We start from the raw sequence: 23,341 nt of genomic DNA on the forward strand, positions 1-23,341 counted from the left end.
AATGAAAAATAATAATAATGCATATAAAATCAAGTGATGCATATAATCTAATTACGTTTAAGCAACAGAGTAGAAAAGGGTATTTAAATTGGCATAATGGTGACTTGAAGGCAAGCTGCAGTAATTTCAGCTGTTGCTTTTACTAATATTGTAAGTGAAGTTATGAAATATCTTGCACTAAAATACAGTTATATATTGCACCAGAATTACACCAGAAATAGTTATATATTGCAGTTATATAAATACAGTTACATAATTACACCAGAAATACAGTTATATATTGCAGCAGAGTTAAGTAACTTGCTCAATGTCACACAGTTATTAAGTGGCAGAACTCTTGGCTCAATAAATGTTTGTTGAATAAATACATGGTGCCTTCAAGGTCCACTTAGCAAAAATTTGGATAGCAATGTGAGGGGGAGGCATAAGGCCTCAAACAGTCCAGGACAGATCTCTGATAAGGTAAAATCATTTGGGTTTGTCGTAAACTTCTGGGTCTCCTTGTCTGGATCCCCAGTATTAAGCCCCCTGGTTGTTTTTGTTTTGTTTTGTTTTCAGAATTTTCCCATTCCACTCTGATGCTTGATCTCATTCTTACAGGGCAGTGATGTATCCAGGTACCTGGCTCTGCATCTGACCCTGGGGTATCACCAGCTCTACTTGTTTCTGTTTGGCTGTTGACACTCCTGTTAATGTTGCCTCAGGGCCTGGGTTGGCTATTCTTTTTTGGTGGTGCTGACTCCATGGTTATGGGACTTGTAGTGGTTTGGATCTGTGTCCCTGCCCAAATGTAATATAATCCCCAATGTTGAGGAGAAGCGTGGTGGGAGATGACTGGATCATCAGGGCGGTTTCTCATGGTTTAACACCACCCACCTTGGCGACAGTGAGCTCTCTGCTCTCTGGTCATTTAAAAGCATGTGGCACCTCCCCCCGACCTTGCTTCTACTCTGGCCATGTGATGTGTGTGCTCCCTCTTTCCTTTCCACCATGATTCTACATTTCCTGAGGCCTCCCCAGAAGCAGAAGCCTCATGCTTCCTGTACAACATGCAGAACCCTGAGCCAATTAAACCTCTTTTTTTAAATAAATTACCCAGTCTCAGGTATTTCTTTATAGCAGTGCGAGAACTAATAGAGGACCCAATAATTTAACAAAACAACAACAACACAAAATCTTCCAGAAAACAAATGTGATTGGGAAACTGAACAAGAAACAAGTTTAGAGCCATAAAACTATTAAAGACATAAATAGGTGCTACTTACGCGGGTGGACTATCACCACAATACTTTCCAATTCTTCTAGCATCATTGACTTCCCTGCCATTAAACACAGCCACATAATCATATCGGCAGTAGTTATCTCGCTCCACATCAAACTTCTCAAACTTTAATTCTATAAGCTTTAGAGAAAGCACAATAGAAGTGTCAAATATTAATAGCATTGTTGAATAACCTCAAATGGAATTCTTCCTCTCCCCAGATTTGGAGGATACTATGATTTTCCTTTGTAAAAAAAGTATGCATTAAGTGCTTTTTGTTGCATATTTCTTATTTAGTTAAAAAAAAACTGTGGTATTCTTTTGCTTTTAATTGTAATCTTTCCAAAAGATCATCTCAAACTCAGATCAACTCTAGTTAGGATATTCAACTTAAGAACTCTGTTCACTTACAGCTACAAAAGTATGGAAACATTATGTAACACTAGCAACCTACTTTAAGACTATAATTGGTTTTGGAGATCTATTGTACAGCATGGTAACTATAGTTAATAATAACATATAATAAACTTCAAAATTGCTGAGAGTAAATTTTTTTTTTTTTTTTGAGACAGAGTTTCACTCTTGTTGCCCAGGCTGGAGTGCAGTGGTGCAATGTCAGCTCACCGCAACCTCTGCCTCCCGGGTTCAAGCAATTATCCTGCCTCAGCCTCCTGAGTAGCTGGAGTTTCAGGTGCCCACCACCACACTCAGCTAATTTTTGTATTTTTAGTACAGACGGGATTTCACCATGTTGGCCAGTCTGCTCTCAAACTCCTGACCTCAAGTAATCCACCTGCCTTGGCCTCCCAAAGTGCTGGGATTACAGGCATGAGCCACCATGCCCAGCCGAGAGTAAATCCTAAATGTTAACACCACCTTCCACACACAAACAAAATAATAACTATGTGAGGTGGATATGTTAATTACTTTGATTGTGGTAATCATTTCACAATGTATACATATATCAAAATATAATGTTGCACATGATAAATATATATGTTGCACATATAAATATAATTTTCACTTGTCAACTATACCTCAATAAAGCTGCAGAGAAAAAGAAAAAGAAAGAGAAAAACAAGATTGTAATTGGATAACTGGATGTGTGTTATAGTGGGAAAAGGGGCTACATACCTTAATAGAAGCTAATAGAAATAAAAAGTATTATCTAAGATGCTCCTTATACTACTGTATGTCAGGGAGTAGTAGTGTGTGTGAATATATGTGTAGGAGGGTGAGCTGAGTGGATAGAGTTGTTCCCCTTTTGGGGGAAGGAGACTGACATTTCTATCAGATGTAAAGAAGTCAAATTTTCAGGACCAGTTATTCAGGGAAGTGGAATTGATGGCAGTGTCTTCTTGAAGTATGTTTGAAATGTGTGATACCGTGCACGGCCTAATCAGGGTGTGGTTATTTTTGAAGAGGTTGCATAGAAGCACTGATCTACAAAGTCAGTGTTAGGTTTTTAGTATTTCTCAATTTTTTGCACTAGTACCAATAATAGTGTCCTAAATTATTCACGTGAATAGGAAATTTTGATTAAATAGGCAATCAATCATTCCCCATACAAGCAAATGCTTAAAAGAACATTTCCAACATGTGAATCAAAGGAAATCTCACTGGATTTATTATTACCTATGACAGCTGGTACCCAATCTTGCTGAGCAGCAAGTGGGCAAGAACCCTCCTTGCTACTTCAGGGAAGATAAAGGACATTAATTCCTATTAGCTAGAGAAGACTCAAACACAGTAATCCAGGTGAAGATGATAATAGCAACAGCATCACAGATGGACACAAAGGTAATTTTGGCTTTGACCATAATTTCCACACATCTTCGGACTGAACTACCTTTTAAAAAGTCAGTGCCAGTGATAGGTGAATAATGCTTATTCATACTTAACACGGCTTTAAAGTGTATTAAAATATTTCCTCTTTGGGTCCAGTGACTTCTCACCACTTACTAATAAAATGCTTTCCAGGTTATTAAAAAAATTGGCGAACTTTTTCTACTTAGAAATTAGTCACAAAGGCTGGGCGTGGTGGCTCACGCCTGTAATCCCAGCACTTTGGGAGGCCGAGGCAGGCAGATCATGAGGTCAGGAGATCGAGACCATTCTGGCCAACACGGTGAAACCCCGTCTCCACTAAAAATACAAAAAATTAGCCGGGCATGGTGGCAGGTTCCTGTAGTCCCAACTACTCAGGAGGCTGAGGCAGGAGAATGGACCGAACCCGGGAGGTGGAAGTTGCAGTGAGCCGAAATCGCACCACTGCACTCCAGCCTAGGTGACAGAGCAAGACTCCGTCTCAAAAAAAAAAAAAAAAAAGAAATTAGTCACAAAAACTTTTGCAGAGAAGATTAAAAAAAGTAAAGAAGAAGATAAAGGAAAAGAACTGTGGTAACAAATGAAGGTAAGGTAATTCTTTAATAGAAGAAAATTCCAATAAAATTCCTTCAATACAATAATTCCCTTGCATAGAAACTATTTAAGACTTAATTTTCCCATTATATTTTTCTCCTTTGAGAAACTGCCAGTGATTTCAAACACAGTGATTAAGAACTCAATTGACTGAAGCCAAAAATCACATTAAAATCAAATAAAAATCAAACTTAACATTTAAATGATCAAAGGGAAGAACAATGGAAAAGAGATGCTTAACTGTAATCTGCAAGTATAATTAAGTTGGAATTATTTGGTCAAATATATTTACAAATGTCACAGAGAAAATGATCAATATAATTTCAAGAATTACATAATGGTTTAAATGTTTCAGAAACACAATTTTTAAAATTATTTTATAAAACATTCAACAGACTTATAAAATCTTCCATTATTAAATAAATGGCCATATATTTCTTCTTAAAAATAAAACCAAGTTTTGGAATTATGATCACTGTTTATGTCTGTATATATGTGTATATGTTCAAGTCACTAACTTGCATGGTATATTAGCTTAAATAATTTTCTATAAAAAAAGAAATACATGACAAATGGTATCTGTTCAAGCTATATGAAAGGTTAATTTAGAAAAGTTTTTTTAAAAACAGTATCATAATGTTTACCTCATAGTGTTTGGGTTAAAGTCTATAGTGTTTCTAATAGTAATAATTTTTATAAAGTTATCTTTAAAGGTCCACAAAGTAGATTTCATGTGTTTCTATGCTAAGTTCTTTCCTGCAATTAATATGTGAAACTGGTTCCCAGAAAGGGTAAAAAGTTGTATATGTAACCACAAATTAATAAATACTGGAAAAGTCGACCTTCTCTGTTGATTATTTCAGAACAATGAATAAAGCTTTTTGTGGGGAACCTGCACATATTTTATTTTAAATGACAACCAAAAACACCCTAAAGCAGACCAGCTTGTTCTTTGAAGAGATAATGTGGCTTGCTTTTGTTGGCTTTGTTGAGGCAAAGCATCCACACTTTTTTATTTAGTCACTAGAATAACTATTATCAGGACATGATGGGTTTGTGATGGGAGAAAATGGTAACCTGAAATGTCCATGGACCTGGGGATTTTTATCCTCCCACAGTTAGTCGCTGCTGCTTATAACATCCACTGCAGGGTTAAACAATCCTATGTGGGATTTGCTTACCATTTGTATTTTTAAAACTGTTTTGAAAATTGTCATTATATAGCAGGAAATTAAATCCATGAATTTGCAACTCAAAAAAATGCAAAGGCTAGGCCGGGCACGGTGGCTCACATCTGTAATCCCAGCATTTTGGGAGGCTAAGGCAGACGGATCTCCTGAGGTCGGGAGTTTGAGACCAGCCTGACCAACATGGAGAAACTCTGTCTCTACTAAAAAAATACAAAATTAGCCGGGCGTGGTGGCGCATGCCTGTAATCTCAGCTACTCGTGAGGCTGAGGCAGGAGAATCGCTTGAACCCAGGAGGTGGAGGTTGCGGTGAGCTGAGATCGCACCATTGCACTCCAGACAGGGCGACAAGAGCGAAACTCTGTCTCAAAAAAAAAAAAAAAAAAAAAAAATCTGGGGTCTTCGCATGAAGAAATACCTGTGTCCAGGAGCCTTCCTCTTCTTGTATCCCTTAGCTCTCGAATAGCCCCCACAACAGGAGGCTCTTGAGAGTTGGTGGGCCCCCCACACTGGGCAATTCACACATGCATGCTTTCTTCACACTTCCAGGGAATCTCACCTGATTCTTCGGGGCTACAATGTGCCACACACAAGTGACTCCTGCAGGGTAATCCCGGTCTGGCCAGTTGGGGGTTTTAAAAGAGCCGGAAGGTCTGTCAAGGAGTCCTCCACAATACTGATCCCCTTCAAGTATTAAACAAGGAAAAAAGCCCACAAGTTTATGTAGGTTACAGCAATACAACCATGTGGAGATTAGGAATGTGGGATCTTTGGTGAGAGTACAGTAAATAAAGGCAACAGCAGAAGCGCTTACATTTTCTCTTAAACATATGGTTACATACATAACCCCCCAACACACACAATGAATGATCTTTGTTACCTGACATAGCATATCAACACGAGAGAGGGGAGAAGTGGACTCAGGGCCTCTTTTCTTTTTTTTTTCCTTAGACAAGGAAGACAAAACATTTGAATATGCACTCACTCAGAAAGCTTGCAGGCTCAAAAAATCATAGAGATGTTAAGGCTCCTCAAGGCACTGGTATTTAGTAAACACCCAGGGACAAAATTTGAATTAGTTGATATAGACAGCTCTCATTACTAGAAAACTTCCCATGATATATATATAATATGTATATAATATATATATGTTTTAAGAATAAATTTTGTTTGTAAAAATAATATTTATAAATTTTCAGCAATACAGAAAGGCACAAGGAAGAAAGCAAAAATATACCCCCAAGTCCCCAGTTTTAGCCACCAAAAACTCATCAAAATTAATAGGTGACAAATATCATTTCAGGCATCTGTACTCATAAGTTGCATATGTACCTGTAGGTTGGCAGAAATAATGTAAGAATTATTTTAATACGAAGTTCTAAATTTAATTTTACTTGAATGTAAATAACAAATAAAAACTGAACTGAAACTAAAATAATTATACTTCAATGGAATATTTCTTTGACACAGAATATAACCATTCTTAAACTTCTAAATTTAAGAAAATGTATTATAAAAATGGAGGTTGGAATAATTTCTAAATCTCCATTTAATGAAAAATTTCAAGTATATACAAAGTAAGTAGAATAATATAATGACCTCCTACATATCCATTACCCAGTTACAATAATAGTCATCATTCTATTATTCTATCTATATTGCTACCCAATCCCCACGACCTGCTTCATTGTTTTTATTATTATTATTTTACAGGTTTTGGGGAGAGAAATTCACATACTCTGAAATGCACAAATCTTAGCTGTACAAATCTGAAAAATGGATATACCTGTGTAAACCACACTCCTATGATGATATAGAATCCATTTCCCACTAAATTTGTGCATCCCTTCCCATCCTGCCAGTTCTCTACACTACTTTTCTGAAAAACTTCCCATTAGATGAGTTTAATTTTAGAGCTCCATATAAATTTGTTTACCCATTCTCCTGCTGATGGGTGGTTTCTAGTCTGGACTATTGTGAATGAAGCTGCTACGAACAGTTTTGTACACATTTGTTTGTACATGTATCTTCATTTCTCTTATATAAATACCCAGGACTACAACTGCTGGGCCAAGAGTCGATGTAAATATTTAACTTCATAGAAAACTACTGGAACTTTTCTCCAAGTGGTTTTACACCTCTCTCGAGTATGAACACTTCGGTTGCTTTACATCCTTGCTACCACTTGGTGGTGTCAGTTTTTCTAGCCAACATGGTGGGTAAGTAATGGCATCTCACTGTAATTTTAATTTGCATTTCCCTGATGACTAATGAGAGATACTGAGTAGTTTTTCATGCACTTATTGGCCATTCATATTTTCCTCTGTGAAGTGTCCAAGTGTTTTGCCAATTTTTATACTTACTGGAATCTTTACCTTTTTATCGTTGAGTTGTATGAGTTCTTTGTATATTCTGAATACAAGTTCTTCACCAGACATTTTTGTGAATATTTTCTCCCCTTCTGTAGGCTATTTGTATTTGTAACCATGTCTTTTTATAAGTATTAGTTTTAATTTTAATGAAGTTTTGTATTTTTCCTTTTACTTTCAACCAACTTGGTCTTTGTATTTCAAGTGCTTTCTTGTAGACAACATATAGTTGGGTCTGGCTTTTCAATCCATTCTAACAATAACTGTCTTCTAATCAGAGTATTTAATAATTTACGTTCAATATATTTATTGATCTTCTTGGATTTAATGTGCCATTTACTACTTTTTTCTATTTGCTTTACCTTTCTTTTATTCCATCTGTTTTTCCTTATAGCCTTCTTTGGGTTAGTTGGATAATTTTAGTATTCTATTTTAATCTTTTGGCTTTTAGTGATAACTCCTGCATTTTTAATGGGTTCTCTAGGGATTATAATATGCATGTTTAAGTTATCAAAATTTACTTAAGAGTTAATATTGTACTTCACGTGTTGTATATGTATGTGCAACAGTGTAATTACATTTATGTGTCCATCCTTTGGTTGTCAAACATATTACATCATACACTATATATTCCACAACACAATGCTAAGGTTTTTTTGTTTTGAACAGATACATGTAAAGAAATTAAGAGAAGAAAAGAAAATAACATATACCCTTTTATATTTACTATTTCCAATGACCTTCATTCCTTCTGTTACTTTCATTTTACAAGGTCATTTACCTCAACCTGAGGAATTCTCTTCAATATTTCTACCAGTGTAAGTATAAAAATGTCTTTCAGAGATTTTTAGTGTTTATCTGAAAATGTCTTCATTTTACTTACATTCTTGAAGGCTGGCTATAGAATAGAGGTTGACAGTTTTATTCCAGCGCTTTAAAAATACTGTGACAGGCCAGGGGCGGTGGCTCACACCTGTAATCCTAACACTTTGGGAGGCCGAGGTGGGCAGATCAACCTGAGGTCAGGAGTTTGAAACCAGCCTGGCCAACATGGTGAAACCCCGTCTCTACTAAAAATAGAAAAATTAGCCAGACATGGTGGTGCATGCCTGTAATCCCAGCTGCTTGAGAGGTTGAGGCACAAAAATCGCTTGAACCTGGGAGGTGGAGGTTGCAGTGAGCCGAGATAGCACCACTGCACTCCAGCCTGGTCAACAAGAGTGAAACTCAGTCTCAAAAAAAAATACTATGACACTGCCTTCTGGCTTCCAATGTTTCTGAGGAAATGGAAGCCATCATTCTTATCACTCTTCTTCTGTATGGAATTTAGTTTCATCTGATTGATTTCAAGATTTTCTCTGTCTTTAAATTTCTGTAATTTAATTATAATGTGCATGGGGGTGCTTCATTTTTATTTGTCCTGTGGAGTTTGTTGACCCTCTTGACTCTATTTTTCTTATTTTCATTATTTATTTTTTAGATGGAATCTCGCTCTGTTGCCCAGGCTAGAGGGCAGTGGCGCAATCTCGGCTCCCTGCAACCTCTGCCTGCAGGTTCAAGCGATTCTCCTGCCTCGGCCTCCCGAGTAGCTGGGATTACATGAGTGCACCACCAGGCCTGGCTAATTTTTTTGTATTTGTAGCAGAGATGGGGTGTCACCATGTTGGCCAGGCTGGTCTTGAACTCCTGATCTCAGGTGATCTGCCTGCCTTGGCCTCCCAAAGTGCTGGGATTACAGGCATGAGCCACTACGCTCAGCCCCTCTTGACTCTGTAAGTTGATATTTTTCACTGTATTTGAGCAGAGTCAAGTCATTATATCTTTAAATATTTTTTCACTTTATTATCACTTTCTGGGACAAAAATTACAGATGTTAGACCACTTGATATTGTCTCACTGGTTTCTCGAGCTCTTTTTCTTCAATCTTTTTCCTCCTTTTTCTTCAGATTGAGTAATTTCTATTTAAGTTCACTGACTCTTTTTTTCTGCCATCTCCAATCTACCTGTGAGTACAATAGGTAAATTTTATAATTTCAGATCCTGTTTCTTTTATCTCTAGAATTATTACTTTATTTTTTAATAGTTCCTGTTTCTCTTCTGAGATTCTCAATTTGTTTATTTATTATGCACATATTTCCCTTTATAAATCCCGAAACAAACATGTAATAGTAGCTTTAAAGTACTTGTTTGCTAATTGCAACATGTGAGTTACCTTGAGATCAGTTCTTATTGACTGCTTTTGTCCTTGAATAGGGACACACTTTTCCTGTTTCATTACATAACTACAGACTGGACATTATGCATGATACATTATACTCTAGATTCTGTTGTGTTCTGATAAAAATAATTTTGTTCTAGCAGGCATTTAACTTGGCTAGACTCAAACTTAAAGTCTGTTTCCCTGGCAGCAGGCAGCAGCTGTAATCTCTTTTCAGTTCTTTCATTTTTCAGCTGATGCTTTTGTGCCAGGCCAACTGGGCTCTCCTCCACACATGTAGAGTTTAGCTGTCAGACAAAGATTTCAGTAGATTTTATACGAATATTTTGTGCCTCAATTCTGTAACTCCCTGCCTGGATTTCCTCCCCAACATTCTGGCTGCTCTTTCAGCCCCAGATTCTGTCCTCTGACCTTTCAAGTAAAAATGTTGCACTACAGGCCAATCCAAAAGCAGATTATGGACTGCTCTTGGGTAAAAGGCTGAAAACATACAAATATTGCCCACTGCAGTGATCTTTCAAAAGTAGAGATTTCTACGCTTGGGAGCTCACTATATCTCATATATCTGTGTGTGTGTATATATATATATTTGTTGTTGTTTGAGACAGGGTCTCAACAACACCCAGGCTGCAGCACAGTGGCATGATCACGGCTCACTGCAGCAGTGACCTCCCTGGGCTCAGGTGATTCTCCTACCTCAGCCTCCCAAGTAGCTGGGACAACAGGTGTGTGCCACCACACTCAGATAATTTTTGTATTTTTTGTAGAGATGGGGTTTCACCATTTTGCCCAGGCTGGTCTTGAACTCCTGAGCTCAAGAGATCCACCTGCCCTTGGTCCCCCAGTGTTGGGATTACAGGCATGAGCTACCATGCCTGGCCTCCACTTTTATTTTTTAAAAGCTATTGTATAAGTACTCAAATAAAAGCAAGCACACATAGAAAGGTATGGGAACCACTGGCCATGGCTATTTCTGGAGAAGGGACTATGGAGTGGTGAAGGGGTGTGTTTGCATATTTGCATGTGTGCTTATGTATGTAAGCTCCACATTTTTACTCTATGAATTTCTATACTTGATTTACAAGAATGCATGTGGACTTAAATTAAAAGGCTGATTTTTTGTATTGGTCTCATCATGGTTTGATGGCATTCACTAGCTCTTTGAGAACCACTCTTAAGCTTTAAAGGAGTAAATAAACATCAAGTGCCAAGAACAGTGAACCAACATTACTGTTGTTATTGCCATTATGTGGAAACAGTACCTCTTTCGTTTGGTTCAGCAGCGGAGAACATGGCCATGAAGCCATTGCCAGCTGTGTTGGCATCAGAAATCATCTGCACCATCATCTTGTTGCCACTGGACACAAGGGCTCCAGGCCGGAAAGTGCCACAGAAGCGGCCAATGCGCTGGCCATTGGCATGGCCATTGTACACATCCACAAAGTCATAGCGGCACAGGTTGTCACTCTCGAGGTCTATGAATCGGAAATTGAGAACGACTACTTTTCCTTCGGGAACCTGCCAAGAAAAGCGCCAATTAGAAAACTGTCATGAAAACAATATCTGAGGCTTTGACATCTAGTCACTTACTTAAGTGTGTAAAGTATAATATCCAAGATAATGCTTTTTCCTCTCTCATATCTGAACTAACTCAAGGGAAGTTTTCTAGCATATTGCATTCCTAAAAAATTTAAGTACTTATTTTCTTTTGACAAATTCTGCAATTCTCCAGGATTCACAATCTTATTCCTTAAGAACTTACCTCAACAAAGCTGCAAAATATTAGATCAGTATTATTAATAGATGAGTCATTGCTTAGAATGAATACCAGTCCTGATTGGACCTTAGCATATATTTGCATATTCTAATACCTAGAGATATTGCTTAGCAAAGAAACATTTAAAAATATCATTTCTTGGCCAGGCACGGTGGCTCACATCTGTAATCCCAGCACTTTGGGAGGCCGAGGCGGGCAGATCATAAGGTCAGGAGATCGAGACCATCCTGGCTAACACAGTGAAACCCCATCTCTACTAAAAATACAAAAGATTAGCCGGGTGTGGTGGGGGCGCCTGTAGTCCCAGCTACTCAGGAGGCTGAGGCAGGAGAATGGCGTGAACCCGGGAGGCGGAGCTTGCAGTGAGCCGAGATCACGCCACTGCACTCCAGCCTGGGTGACAGAGCGAGACCCCACCTCAAAAAAAAAAATCATTTCTTACAAATAATACAGTAGGACGCATTCAATGCCTGTGTATAGAATGTTTCTATGAAGTTCAAAATAGAGGATTTATTTGGCAATTGTGTAGTTAATTTACAGATCATTCATTTTGGATCCTGAAACATCCAGATGAACTACCGATACTGACTAAACGAACTGAGTAATTGCTGAATCATCTCTTCTGAATGTCACTAAGTTTTTTGCTCATTTGTTTTCCAGGTGAAGACTTTATATGTCAGGAAGCCTTGAGACACAATGCGCTAATGAAGAAAAAGATAAGCTTTCATTTTATCATAATATTTTATTCATCATAATTTCCCCATAAAATTCTTAATGATGGTTCCTTCCTTATTCCCTGAGTAGGTAGAAAAAATGGCTATAAAAGCATTTGGTAGGATTCTCAGGTTACCAAAGCCCCATTTCTTTCCCAGTTCACACCACCTTTTAATTTCTTCATTCAAGTTGTTCAGTCATAAAGTCTTGATCATAATTGTTTTACTCCTTTAATCAGATGAGGTCTCCACTGAATAGTGGAGAATTCCATTCTGTAAAAACTTACATATAACAAAACTCAGTGATTAAAAAAATCAAACACACACAATCAAAAGTGGTTGGTTTATATTCATCTTAATTAACTATTTCAGACTCAAGGGTCAGTAGATGCTTTGACATTAATACGGCTTCCCCATGTTGGTAAGTACAGTGCCATACGTTTTATTTTCCTATGGTAAGATGAAGTGTTTTCAGTGCTATTTGCTTTTTGTGTCAAACACATCTACACTTCATCGTAGAAATTATAATGGCATAGTCCCCAAAAGGGACATGTTTGGATTTGCCATCGTTGCATTCTAATTCCTAGAAGCTTGTCTCAGTGGTGTGAATATCAGAGTTCCAAAGAACTTAGAACAGCTTAAGAAGCTAATAACAGAAAGAACAATTTAAATTTTAAACATTATCACCAAGATGTCTGTTGTAGAACTTCCTGTCTTTTGCTTTGTTTTTTGTTTTGCACACAACCTCTATTTATACAATAATCAGAAAGTTATCAAAATATGATGCCACATCTGTAATCTTAAATATAAGCAGGCTCTCTATGAATCACCGAAAAAGTCCTAGCCATGAAAAGAATCTCAAACTAATTTGTTTCTTTCCTGCATGAATAGTGACTATTTGTATAAATGTATAGAGGGTAATTCAAAGCTACGAAACTTGATGAAGTCACTCCCAGAGTGAATGTGGATAGAAAAAGGAAGAGGTCTAAGTACAGAGGCCTGGAACACTCCAATGTCATCAAGTCTGTGAAGAGGTCAAACCACAATAGAGACTGAGTCAACAAGTAGGAGGCAACCAAAGTGTGTGGCGTCTGGAAGCCAGGCGAAGAGAGTATGTCAAGGAGGAATGAATGGGCAACTGAGTTAAGTGCTGCTGCTGAGAAAGACCAGTGGATTTAGCAACACAGAAGTTTAGCAACCAGAAGTCACTGGTAATGCTGACAAAGCTGTTCTGGTGGCACCATGGGGAGAAAACTGGATAAAAGGATCATGAGAAAATGGGGTGAGAGGAAATGGTGACAATAAATATAGACAAGCTTTTCAAGGAGTTTTGCTGTGAAGATGAACAGAATAATATGGGGGTAACTGGAAGGAGATATGGGGTCTAAGCAGAGTTTTTGCAATGGGTGTTTCCTAAGGCATGTTTGCATGCTGATGGGAAGGATTCTGTAGAGAGGGCAAAACTGATGAAGCAAGAGAGAGGGAGGATTGCTTAACAGATGTCCTTGAGCAGGCAAAGGGGGATCTGATCTACAGAAGGAACAGCTGGTGGAGTTGGCCTTAGTAGGAGCAGGGACAGTTTTGCCCAATGACAGAAGGGAAGACAGATGTAGGTAGGTCAGTAAATGAGGTGGTGAAAGCATATATAGAATTTTTTTTCTGGATTGCTTTTCTTAGTAAAATAGAAAACAAGGTCATCAGCAGCAAATGTGGAAGAGAGAGGCACTACTGGGAATCTGATAACAGAAGAGAAAGTGAGGAAATGGATTAATGAAATGCAGCAGGAGTACCAGGACTGCTGGGGTCCACTTGAAGTAAATGAATTAAAATTAAGACCTCTCTGCATGGTGGCGATATTTGTTTTTGTTTGTTCGTGGTCTTCTTCCCCAGCCACATTCAGCTCCGTGGGCAAAGGTACAGGGCAGGTGGAGAGTTGGATATAAGCAGTAGGGGAGAGTGGTGAGGTTTGCCAAGGGAGGATATGGCAGGAGAGAAGGACAAAAGAGTTGAAGACATAGGCAAGGGAGTGACCATGATGATGTGCTGTGGAATCCAAACTGGGTTAGGATGGAAATCAGGACGCTGTGGGGTGAGGACAGTAACAACCAAGACTGTGGTGGAGTAAGGACAAAATAACAGTGGAAGTGGGAGGCTGAGGAACTATGGAGGATAAGTTATTTGGCGGAGAAGAGGTTAAAGACCTGAGAAGATCACCCATATAGATATTGAAATTACAGTTGATTAGGACAAGGAAGAGTGTTGAAGACAGTGACAGTGAACCAGGAGTTAAAATTTGCAAGAAGTGAGGAAGACTGTCCAGGAGGCTTTTAGATTATTTCATCAAGGAGAGGAATAGGGAGGTATAATCATGTTTCATTGGCAGGTTCTTGGTTCTCTGACACTACGTAGACAATTCTGTTGACTCTCTCCTGTAGAGAGGTGTTGAAATTAACTACAGGACTTGGATGCTCATTCCCAATAAAATAAATCATTTGTTCCCAAAAGTTTTGTACCTGTTCCCATGGCAATGAAAATTTGAGAATGAGACACAAATATGATCAGCAATAGAAACTGGGTTACATCATTGCAATTTTGAACACATGCTGACCCGAACAACCCCGACAAAGCTTCTTTTGAAAGAAGGATGCAGAGGTGATCTGTACCAGTGTAAGTCTCCTATAACCAGAGACAAATGTCATCTTGCACTGAAGGCCAGAGAGAAATTCTATTGCAAATGAGAAGCATACTGCTGTGAGCCTTTTCAGTATGACACAACATCCGTTCTTCATTTTTTATATGAGTGATCAAGATTGTCTGATGCCCTCTGATGCAAGCTTTGATAAGAGCTCCTGATTGTCATTATAAAGGACTTTAGAGAGCATATTCTCTGAAGATGGCCTTTCCACTTGGAGAATCTAGTCTGTATCCTTGAATTTTCTTTGTTAAGAATAGAAAAAAAATAAAAAAATAAAAAATACAGAAAGATACACAGAATAATATAACACCTGGATACCAACCACGAAATTGACTTTTGTTAACATTTTGTTAATAGATTTTTAAAGTCTCCTTTAATGAAGTAAATAAAACATTTCAGATAAAAATGAGATTTCCTTTGTCTTCATCCCAGGCCCCATTTCCTCCTCCTTCCTCAGAAGCAACCACTGTTACAAATTTAGTGGGTTTCCTTCCATGCTGATCAAAATGTGTGCGTGTGTGTGTGTGTGTGTGTGTGTATTTATATATATTTATGTATGTGTGTATATACATATACACACATAAGTATGTATATGTGTATATAATATATATTTTAATATATTATATATTTTAATATATATTATATATATGTATCCATGCAAAACGCACAGTGACTTTTTGTGTTGTTTTAAAAATTAACAAAAATGGTGCCAGGCTCATGCTTGTAATCTTAATACTTTGGGAGGCCGAGGCAGGAGGATTGCTTGAGTCCAGGAGTTAAAGACCAGCCTGGGCAACATAGGGAGATCGTGTCTCTACAAAAAATTTTAAAAATTAGCTGGATGTGGTGGTGCATGCCTGTAGTCCCAGCTACTTAGGAGGCTGAAGTGTGAGGATTACTTGAGCCTGGGACATCAAAGCTCCAATGAGCCATGATCACACTGTACTCTAGCCTGGAGAATAGAGAGAGACCCTGTTTAAAAAAAAAGGGGGGGGGAAATGGGATAATGTTTACATATCACTCCACAACCTGGGCATCCTTGAATTTTCTGGCTGAGGAAGAAGAGAAGAAGGAAAAATAAAAATACATAGGACCTTCACAAGCTATTCCTTCTACCTGGAACATGTTCCCACTTCTGCCCTTCTCTCACTCATGCTTAGGGTCTCAGTTTCAAGGTCACTCCCTCCTGGAGACATGCCTAAACACCCCCAAACCCGAAGGTGGGCTCTGTCCAATTAGCAGTGCTCCCCTCAGGTCTGTGAGCATGGGATGGCTCAGCCCACTCACTGTATGTTATAAAGCTCAACCTCGAGGGGGCAAGGATCCTTCCTGCCTTGTTCACTGTTGCATCCCCAGGATCTGGCATGGCCCCAAGTTAAAGCTTAACATCAAAAATATTTGTTAAATGAATAATCCATTAGGTACTCAATGAATCACCGGCCTCCTTGCACAAATCACAGACAATATACCTACTGCTGGCTCCACCTTTTTCATTCTAATATTTCCTACCTTGCCTGGCAGCAGAGCTCCAAAAGACCACTCTCTTTTCTAAGCCATTCTTTGCAAAAAGCAGATGCATATCTTTTTGGAAACTTTATATTTCAAATCTCCTGTAAATGCTAACACTTAATGCAGAAACTCAAGGTGCTTTTTTGGTGGCAAATAGATGAAGCTACTGTTTTGTGAGATTATATTGACTTGGGGATTCATTATCTGCCTGCAGAAAAACAATTCGATGTTTGTGTTTTTTCCTATCAACAGCAAAGTCCCGTGTGGGCCAAAGCGTAGAGCTTCCACAGTGACCTCAACTCACCCCACAGCTCCTGGGATGTCCTCACTGTCACAAGCAAACGTGCCAAAGCTCTCGATGCCGGGGCTCCTGCCAGAGGACAGAGGAACTGCATTTTAAGCTGATGGTTTGCATCTTTAGGATACTATGAGCAAAATGCAAATAGGAGGCCAGCTTCTTCTGTGTGGAGGAGTGCATTTCTGCAGAAATGGGAATGCTCCTTTGTGTCTGCAGCTTTTCCTCCCCAAACACATCATTTACTACTTTGATCAAAAAGAACTGTTTTTGCAGCACATGTGATTTTTTTTTAAGCCATCATTCTAATCTTCTACGATTTCCCTCTTCCACAAACAAACCTTTGGGAATGTGCATCCTAAAATGCAGACCACAGTTGATCTACGTAAAGCTTGAGGCACAACCACTCAGTGTCACCTCTCCCATGGACCTCCAAAGGTAGTCCAGAAAGATCTATAGACAAATTATGTAAAAATATTTGGCAGTCTTTCTAGAGGGGGATAAATCAGAAGCTTACAAGATCTTATTCATCTATATTCTGGGTATATTTCAATACTACTCTTGTAAAGGTAAATCTTATACATGTTTAAAAAATAAAACATATTTTGATTGTAGAAATAACGAGATGTTTTGAACTTTTTTTTGTTTTTGGGGATTTCACTAAAAAAACTTTACCCCTGGATGTCTAGAAGGAGCGTGGAAACTCCCATCCACCTTGAGCCCAGCCTGAAGACACCAGTGGAGATAACCCCCGAAAACCACCCAAAACTTTCCCACTGCACTTAGAATAAAATCTTCACCTTAATTATAGTTCACACACTTAGTGAACATCAGGTGCCAGGTATTTTTCTATGCACTATATACGTATCATTTCATTTAATCCCTTACAGCAACCCTATGAAGTTGATATTATTATTGGCCCAACTTTATAGTTTACAGATGAAGAAACTGAGGCACAGAGAGGTTAAGACACTGCATGATATATCCCCTTATCTCTCATCTTTCTCCTTCAAGCAACAACTTGGCTGTCATGCCACTTTTCTGTTCAAGGATCCCTCCGAGCTGGTTCCCACCTAAGGGCCTTTGCACAGCCTGGTCCTCTGCCTGGCACAGCCTTCTCCCTGATATACACGGGTCTCACTCCACCTCATCATCTAGGTCAGCTCAAGAGTCACTGTTTCAGAGAAGCCTATCCTGAGCACCCCTGGTCACTTAGATCACACAGCCCTCTTATTTCTTCACAGATTATTTATCATCTGTCTCACTATCAGAATGTAAGCTACAGAGAACAGTTGGTCTGTGGGTCTACAGTTTGTCCAATGCTTTGGCTACTATGAGTACTCAGAAAATATTCATTGAATAAATGACTGCGATCCTTATAATCTTAAAAAAAATAGTGCAGGCCATGACTCCTATTACTAGCACATACTTTTATATAAAAATGTAAACTCACAAGTACAGGGCAAGTATTATTAAGATCCTTACGGGGAGGAAGAAATGGCTGACAGCGGTTATGATGACTTGCCTAAGGCCACCCAGAAAGACAATGGCAGAACTCAGGTCACCTGACTTCCACCTTGCTGTGTTTTTCCATGACCTGACTGTGGCAGAGGCTGAGGAGATGCTCCCAAACCTTGTTTCTTCTCAGGTCACACATGGAGTCGACATTTCCCAGCCTCTCTTGCAGTTAAGTTGGGGCCATGAGTCTGGGTCCTGGTCAATGGAATGTAGATGAAAGTGATGCACCCATTCCCTCCAGGCCTAGCCATAAGACACCCCGTGCAATCCTTTTGGAGTTCTCTTTTTGCTCTAAGGAGGGGATTCAGTAGAAGAAAAGTGGAGGTGTTGGAAGACAGCAGAGCCACACAGGAGAAGGAGTCAGTGCTTAAAGGAGAGCTGCCCAGAACAGCCCTCCCACTGCACTGGACGGTGAAGGGAACAAGAAACAGCCATTTATTGGGTTAGGCCACTGAGACTGGGGAAGTTGTTTGTTAGAGCAGTTTTGCACTTTGTGTTAATTACCCTGATTAACAAATGGATAGTGACATTCACCAGGTGTCCTTACTCAGCACCTCTGTGGCAGGTAACTGTACAGACACCTTTGTTGTTTGGGGTGCCTACAGGCTCTCTAGGAATCAGCAGTGTGACGTGGCCACCAAGCAAGCCAACACAGGCTGTGTGAATAGTAAGGGAGACACCAGCTTTGCCTAACTGTATACTGCTTGGAGTACCATGGGCTGAATTCAGGTCAAAGCACCTCACTTTCGAGTAGACGTAGATGATTTGGAGCAACCACAAAGGTGAGAAAATTCAGAATCATCGAGGCACATACTGTAATTTCCATGGCCCCTGCAAAAGTGTAACTAGGCCCTCGAGTCCCTGTTATCACCTCTGAGTTATCACCGCTGAGTCCTTTACCTGTGGCTGGTCAGCTGGGGTGAGAGGCAACCAGCAACCACAAGTACTTCTTAAGCTGAATGAAGACTTGGCTACAAAACGAACAAGACAGGACTTCAGGTTATGCCTCTTGTGCAAATGCTGCCTAAGCATGAAGATGTTCGAAAGATCCCAGCTGCGAACAGGCCCTTCGGCATTGGGAGGGTGTTCAGACTCAAGTCTGCCAAGTGGAAAGGCAAATGGGAAAAACATGAAGGGACAACAAAGCTGAACCCACAGAAGCAGGAAGGCTAAGGTAGATGCAGCAGGATGAGGAGACAGGCAATCGTGCCAAGAGCTGTCGCATTAGGTTTTGGCTGGGGAAAGAGATAACGTTGAAAACGAAGAGTATTCCTTTTCACAGACATTTGTCTTGCAGTTTTCCTTTGGCCAGTGATACCCTGAGATCCTACTGCGGACATAAGTGGTGGCAAATCTTCTGAGCAAATTATACATTCCTCATCCATGTTCTTGAGAAAACTGGAAATTCACTACTCAGTTTTTCTCTAAACAGGAGCTTTTTTTTTTTTTTTTTTTTAGCCATTTGCTCCTGAAAGGGTTTACAGCAAAAAATTTTTAAAAAGCATTACCAAATAATAAGATAAAGAGCTGTGGATACACACGGAGCAATAAATTTCAGAAACACTCTAGGCAAGAGCATCCAGGATATTCTATATACTCTATAGTAAGTAAGAGTCTCCATTTCCCAATCTATCGTATGTGTGCAATGAACCTGTACTTTCCCATGCTTCCTACTGAACCAGCTGGTGCGAGCCTGGTGCTTCGGGTGCCTTACCAGGTCTGGCATCAACCACAGCACTGGCACCTCCTGTGGCTGCGAGGAGCAGCAGCAGCAAATGCTTGGAGACTGGAAGGAGTAAATAGCACCTAGTGGCTGAAGCCCAAGCTGTTTCATGTGATCAGTGTGTGTCCTGCCTGCTGTCCTTGAAAGCTGTTAGTTGTGTCAGGAAAGGGTTTGGAAAGGAGAGACAGGTTATCACTGGTTGTCTTTCACATTTAGCCATGTGTTCAAGGAGAACTCTGGGCACTGCATACGTGCATGATACACTTCTAGACAAGACCACGGCAAAAGATGGAAGTACTAAGTGAAGCTCTACCAAGCCCATCCTAGATTATTTTAAAGCAACTATTAAGAGTAATATTTCTAAAGTCCTTAAAATGACTATAAAAAAGGGAAAAAAGGTAATATTTCTTTTAAAACAATGAAAAATCCATGACAAATTGTAAATCATATGTGATGCCCTGGATGACAGGTACACATCAGAACTGTCCAGGACAAATGTGGACACAGGGCCACCCTGGCCTTAGAACATCTAGGCCTCTCCTCTAATGTTTGAAGCTGCCTTGCTGAATCCCAACAACCACAGGTTGAATGAATGAACAGCTGTTGAAGGAATAAAAGAATGAAAGAATAACAGAGGAGCTTCCTATTACCTGCAGAATGAAGTCCAAACTCCTCAGAATCATAGGGTACTGGGCCCACCCCAGGCTAACATTCTGGCCTCATCTACCCCCCAGCCCTTTGTGTCTTGGGTATCATTCTGTCCATCCTCAAACACACCTGGCCCCTTTCCTTTCCCACCTCTGTGAGGTCGTATGTAAATTCCCTGCCTGGAATATTCTTTCTTCCCTTCCCAGACTATTGACTTCCACTCCAATTTCAAAGTTGGGGCCAAATACACCTTCTCGAGGAACTCATCCTCTCCCATCCAATTCCTAGACCTGGGGGGATGTTATCTTCCCTCTTTCACCTCCCAGAGCCAGAGCCCACTGTTCCCTCTCCCCTTTGGTGCCTCCTCGGCATCCACAGGTCTCGCAGGTGTCTGCAGTGTGCACCTGGCCTTGCAGCTGACTGTGAACCTTGCACAGACAGGAGTGTTCTAGTCATCTTTGTCTGAGTAATTGAACCCACATGCACCTGGCAGCCAGGCATCCAAAAAGCACAATGCAGGTGAAGATGGAGATGGAAAAAAGTTTCCTATCTTCATATATTTTGGTCTTAGATCTGTGAATAGTTTTGGGATTTTCTTTGCTATTTATTTGTTTTGCAAATCAATAAGTATTAATCAACTACCAGCTGCTGGCACAGCAACATACACACACACACGCACACACATATATGTGCGTGCGTGTGTGTGCGTGTGTACATCAAACTAGGATAAAACATAAACTCCAAGGGTTCATGTGACCCAGAAGCTGGCAGTGCCTCCCTGGGGTAAGTGGGGGGTCCCACTAAGACATGTGAGAGATGGCACCAACAGTTTGTTCATATGCCCGTCCCAAGCAGTCTGCTTTGTTATATTCCCTCAGTCCATGTATACAGGATTTTGTGTGTGTGTGTATGTGTGTGTGTGTGTGTGTAAGAGAGAGACAGAGCGAGAGATAGGGTCTTGCCCTGTCACCCAGCCAATTTCTTTACACCTTTGAAAACTGAAACAAAGTACTTAAGTCATTTTAGGGCATTCTTTCAATTCTCCGGAAGTTGTCGACATAAATTAATCCAGAAGATAGACATGATAGGTGGAGATTCCTGGAGAAAAAGCATCCCCAGGCTAAACCACTAGTACATATTGTCTGGCAGATATTCTTAAAGGTAACAGAGATAAAAGCTGAGGGAGACTTCTCCCATTATAGCTAGGAGCCTTTTTGTCATACAACACCCATGTTTTCTTCTTTTTTTTTTTTTTAGAGACAGAGTCTCACTCTGTCGCCCAGGCTGGAGTGCAGTGGCGTGATCTCAGCTCATTGCAACCTCCTCCTCCTGGGTTCAAATGATTCTCCTGCCTCAGCCTCCCAAGTAGCTGGGACTACAGGCGCCCACTATCATGACCAGCTAATTTTTGTATTTTTAGTGGAGACGGGGTTTCACCATATTGGTCAGGCTGGTCTCGAACTCCTGACCTCAGGTGATCCACCCACCTCAGCCTCACAAAGTGCTGAGATTACAGGCATGAGCCAGGACACCTGGCCCATGTTTTCTTCTCAATGACACATGAATATATATATATATATTTCAAAAACATTTATAGGACAGAACTGACTTCTATGCAATAATCTAAGAAACAAATCTGAAATATTTTCAAGAAAATATCTCCATAATCTGGAATTTCATCTGATAAGTCTTTTATGGGTCAGGAACACAAAATTACACTAATTTTTTCTTTTCTTTCTTGTTTTTTTTTTTGAGACGAAGTCTCTCTGTGTCATTCAGGCTGGAGTGTGGAGTGCAGTGGCGTGATATCGGCTCACTGCAACCTCTGCCTCCCAGGTTCAAGCGATTCCCCTGCCTCAGCCTCCTGAGTAGCTGGGACTACAGGCACACGCCACCACACCTGGCTAATTTTTTGTATTTTTAGTAGAAACAGGGTTTCACCATGTTGGCCAGGGTGCTCTGATCCACCTGTCTTGGCCTCCCAAAGTGCTGGGATTACAGGCATGAGCCACTGCGCCCAGCTATACTGATATTTTATTAGGAATGAAACAAAAAGCCCTTCCCTTCTGGGATAAGAGAAATCAGAGTAAAGAAGAAAGCACATTTAAAACAGAACAGATGTATATGTGAGCATCCAATGTTCTCTTAAATGAGTAAAAGACAGGCTTTACATGGTAGCATTAAATTGCTACAAAAGAGAACAAATTGTTTTTAAATCCAATTATATTAAAAAGTATGTGCATAGTTTACAATATAAAAGTATGTCCATAGTTTTTAACAGCAATGGGAAATAAGTCCTTGCCCTCTTCCTGCCCCTGACAGCCACTCCTCAGAAGCAACCAGTGTAATTCTTTCAGACATTTTGCGTGAAATTTATTTCCTTGTTGCTTAATATATTATATGCTTATGCTGCTACTTCTTGACTTAGCCCTTTTAAACTTCACCTCTTTGCTTCCTGTTATTCCCCGTATTCCTCTGTCAAAAATTCTGGTTAAATCCATATTCAAGATTTTCATGACTACAGCCACATGAATATTAAATTTTTCACTGCTGGGCTAATTTTTTTTTTCATTTTTCCTAAAGCTAATAATTGCCTTTTTGTTGTTGTTGTTGTTTTGTTTGATTGCAATGTCGCGATCTCGGCTCACTGCAACCTCCGCCTCCCAAGCTCAAGCTATTCTCCTGCCTCAGCCCCCCAAGTAGCTGGGATTACAGGCGCCCACCACCACGCCCAGCTAATTTTGTACTTTTACTAGAGACAAGGTTTCACCATGTTGGTCAGGCTGGTCTCAAACTCCTGACCTCAACTGATCCGCCTGTCTCAACCTCCCAAAGTGCTAGGATTATAGGTGTGAGCCACCACCCCCGGCCCATGCCTTGTTCTTTAAGTAAGCTTAGTTTTCTATGTGCCTATCACTAAAACCCCTCTCAATACCGGCCAGGCACCAGTATTCTATCAAGCTCCATTCTCTTCTTGGAAACACCCATTCTGGAGCTCTCCTTCCT

General features: G+C 40.0%; 1 protein-coding gene across 1 annotated transcript in view; it reads right to left on the bottom strand.

The window, feature by feature from the left end:
* PCOLCE2 (procollagen C-endopeptidase enhancer 2) overlaps positions 1–23,341 on the bottom strand; it is a 70,671-nt gene that overhangs the window by 18,947 nt on the left and 28,383 nt on the right. Inside the window, exons 3-5 of the mRNA XM_516795.8 lie at positions 10,720–10,975; positions 5,430–5,554; positions 1,266–1,402 (exon numbers count right to left, since the gene is read on the bottom strand). Of these exons, the coding sequence (XP_516795.2) occupies positions 1,266–1,402; positions 5,430–5,554; positions 10,720–10,975 (518 nt within the window). The remainder of the gene's footprint in view (positions 1–1,265; positions 1,403–5,429; positions 5,555–10,719; positions 10,976–23,341) is intronic.

Source organism: Pan troglodytes, chromosome 2 (assembly GCF_028858775.2).
Source record: "Pan troglodytes isolate AG18354 chromosome 2, NHGRI_mPanTro3-v2.0_pri, whole genome shotgun sequence".
In the NCBI taxonomy this organism is placed as follows: domain Eukaryota; kingdom Metazoa; phylum Chordata; class Mammalia; order Primates; family Hominidae; genus Pan; species Pan troglodytes.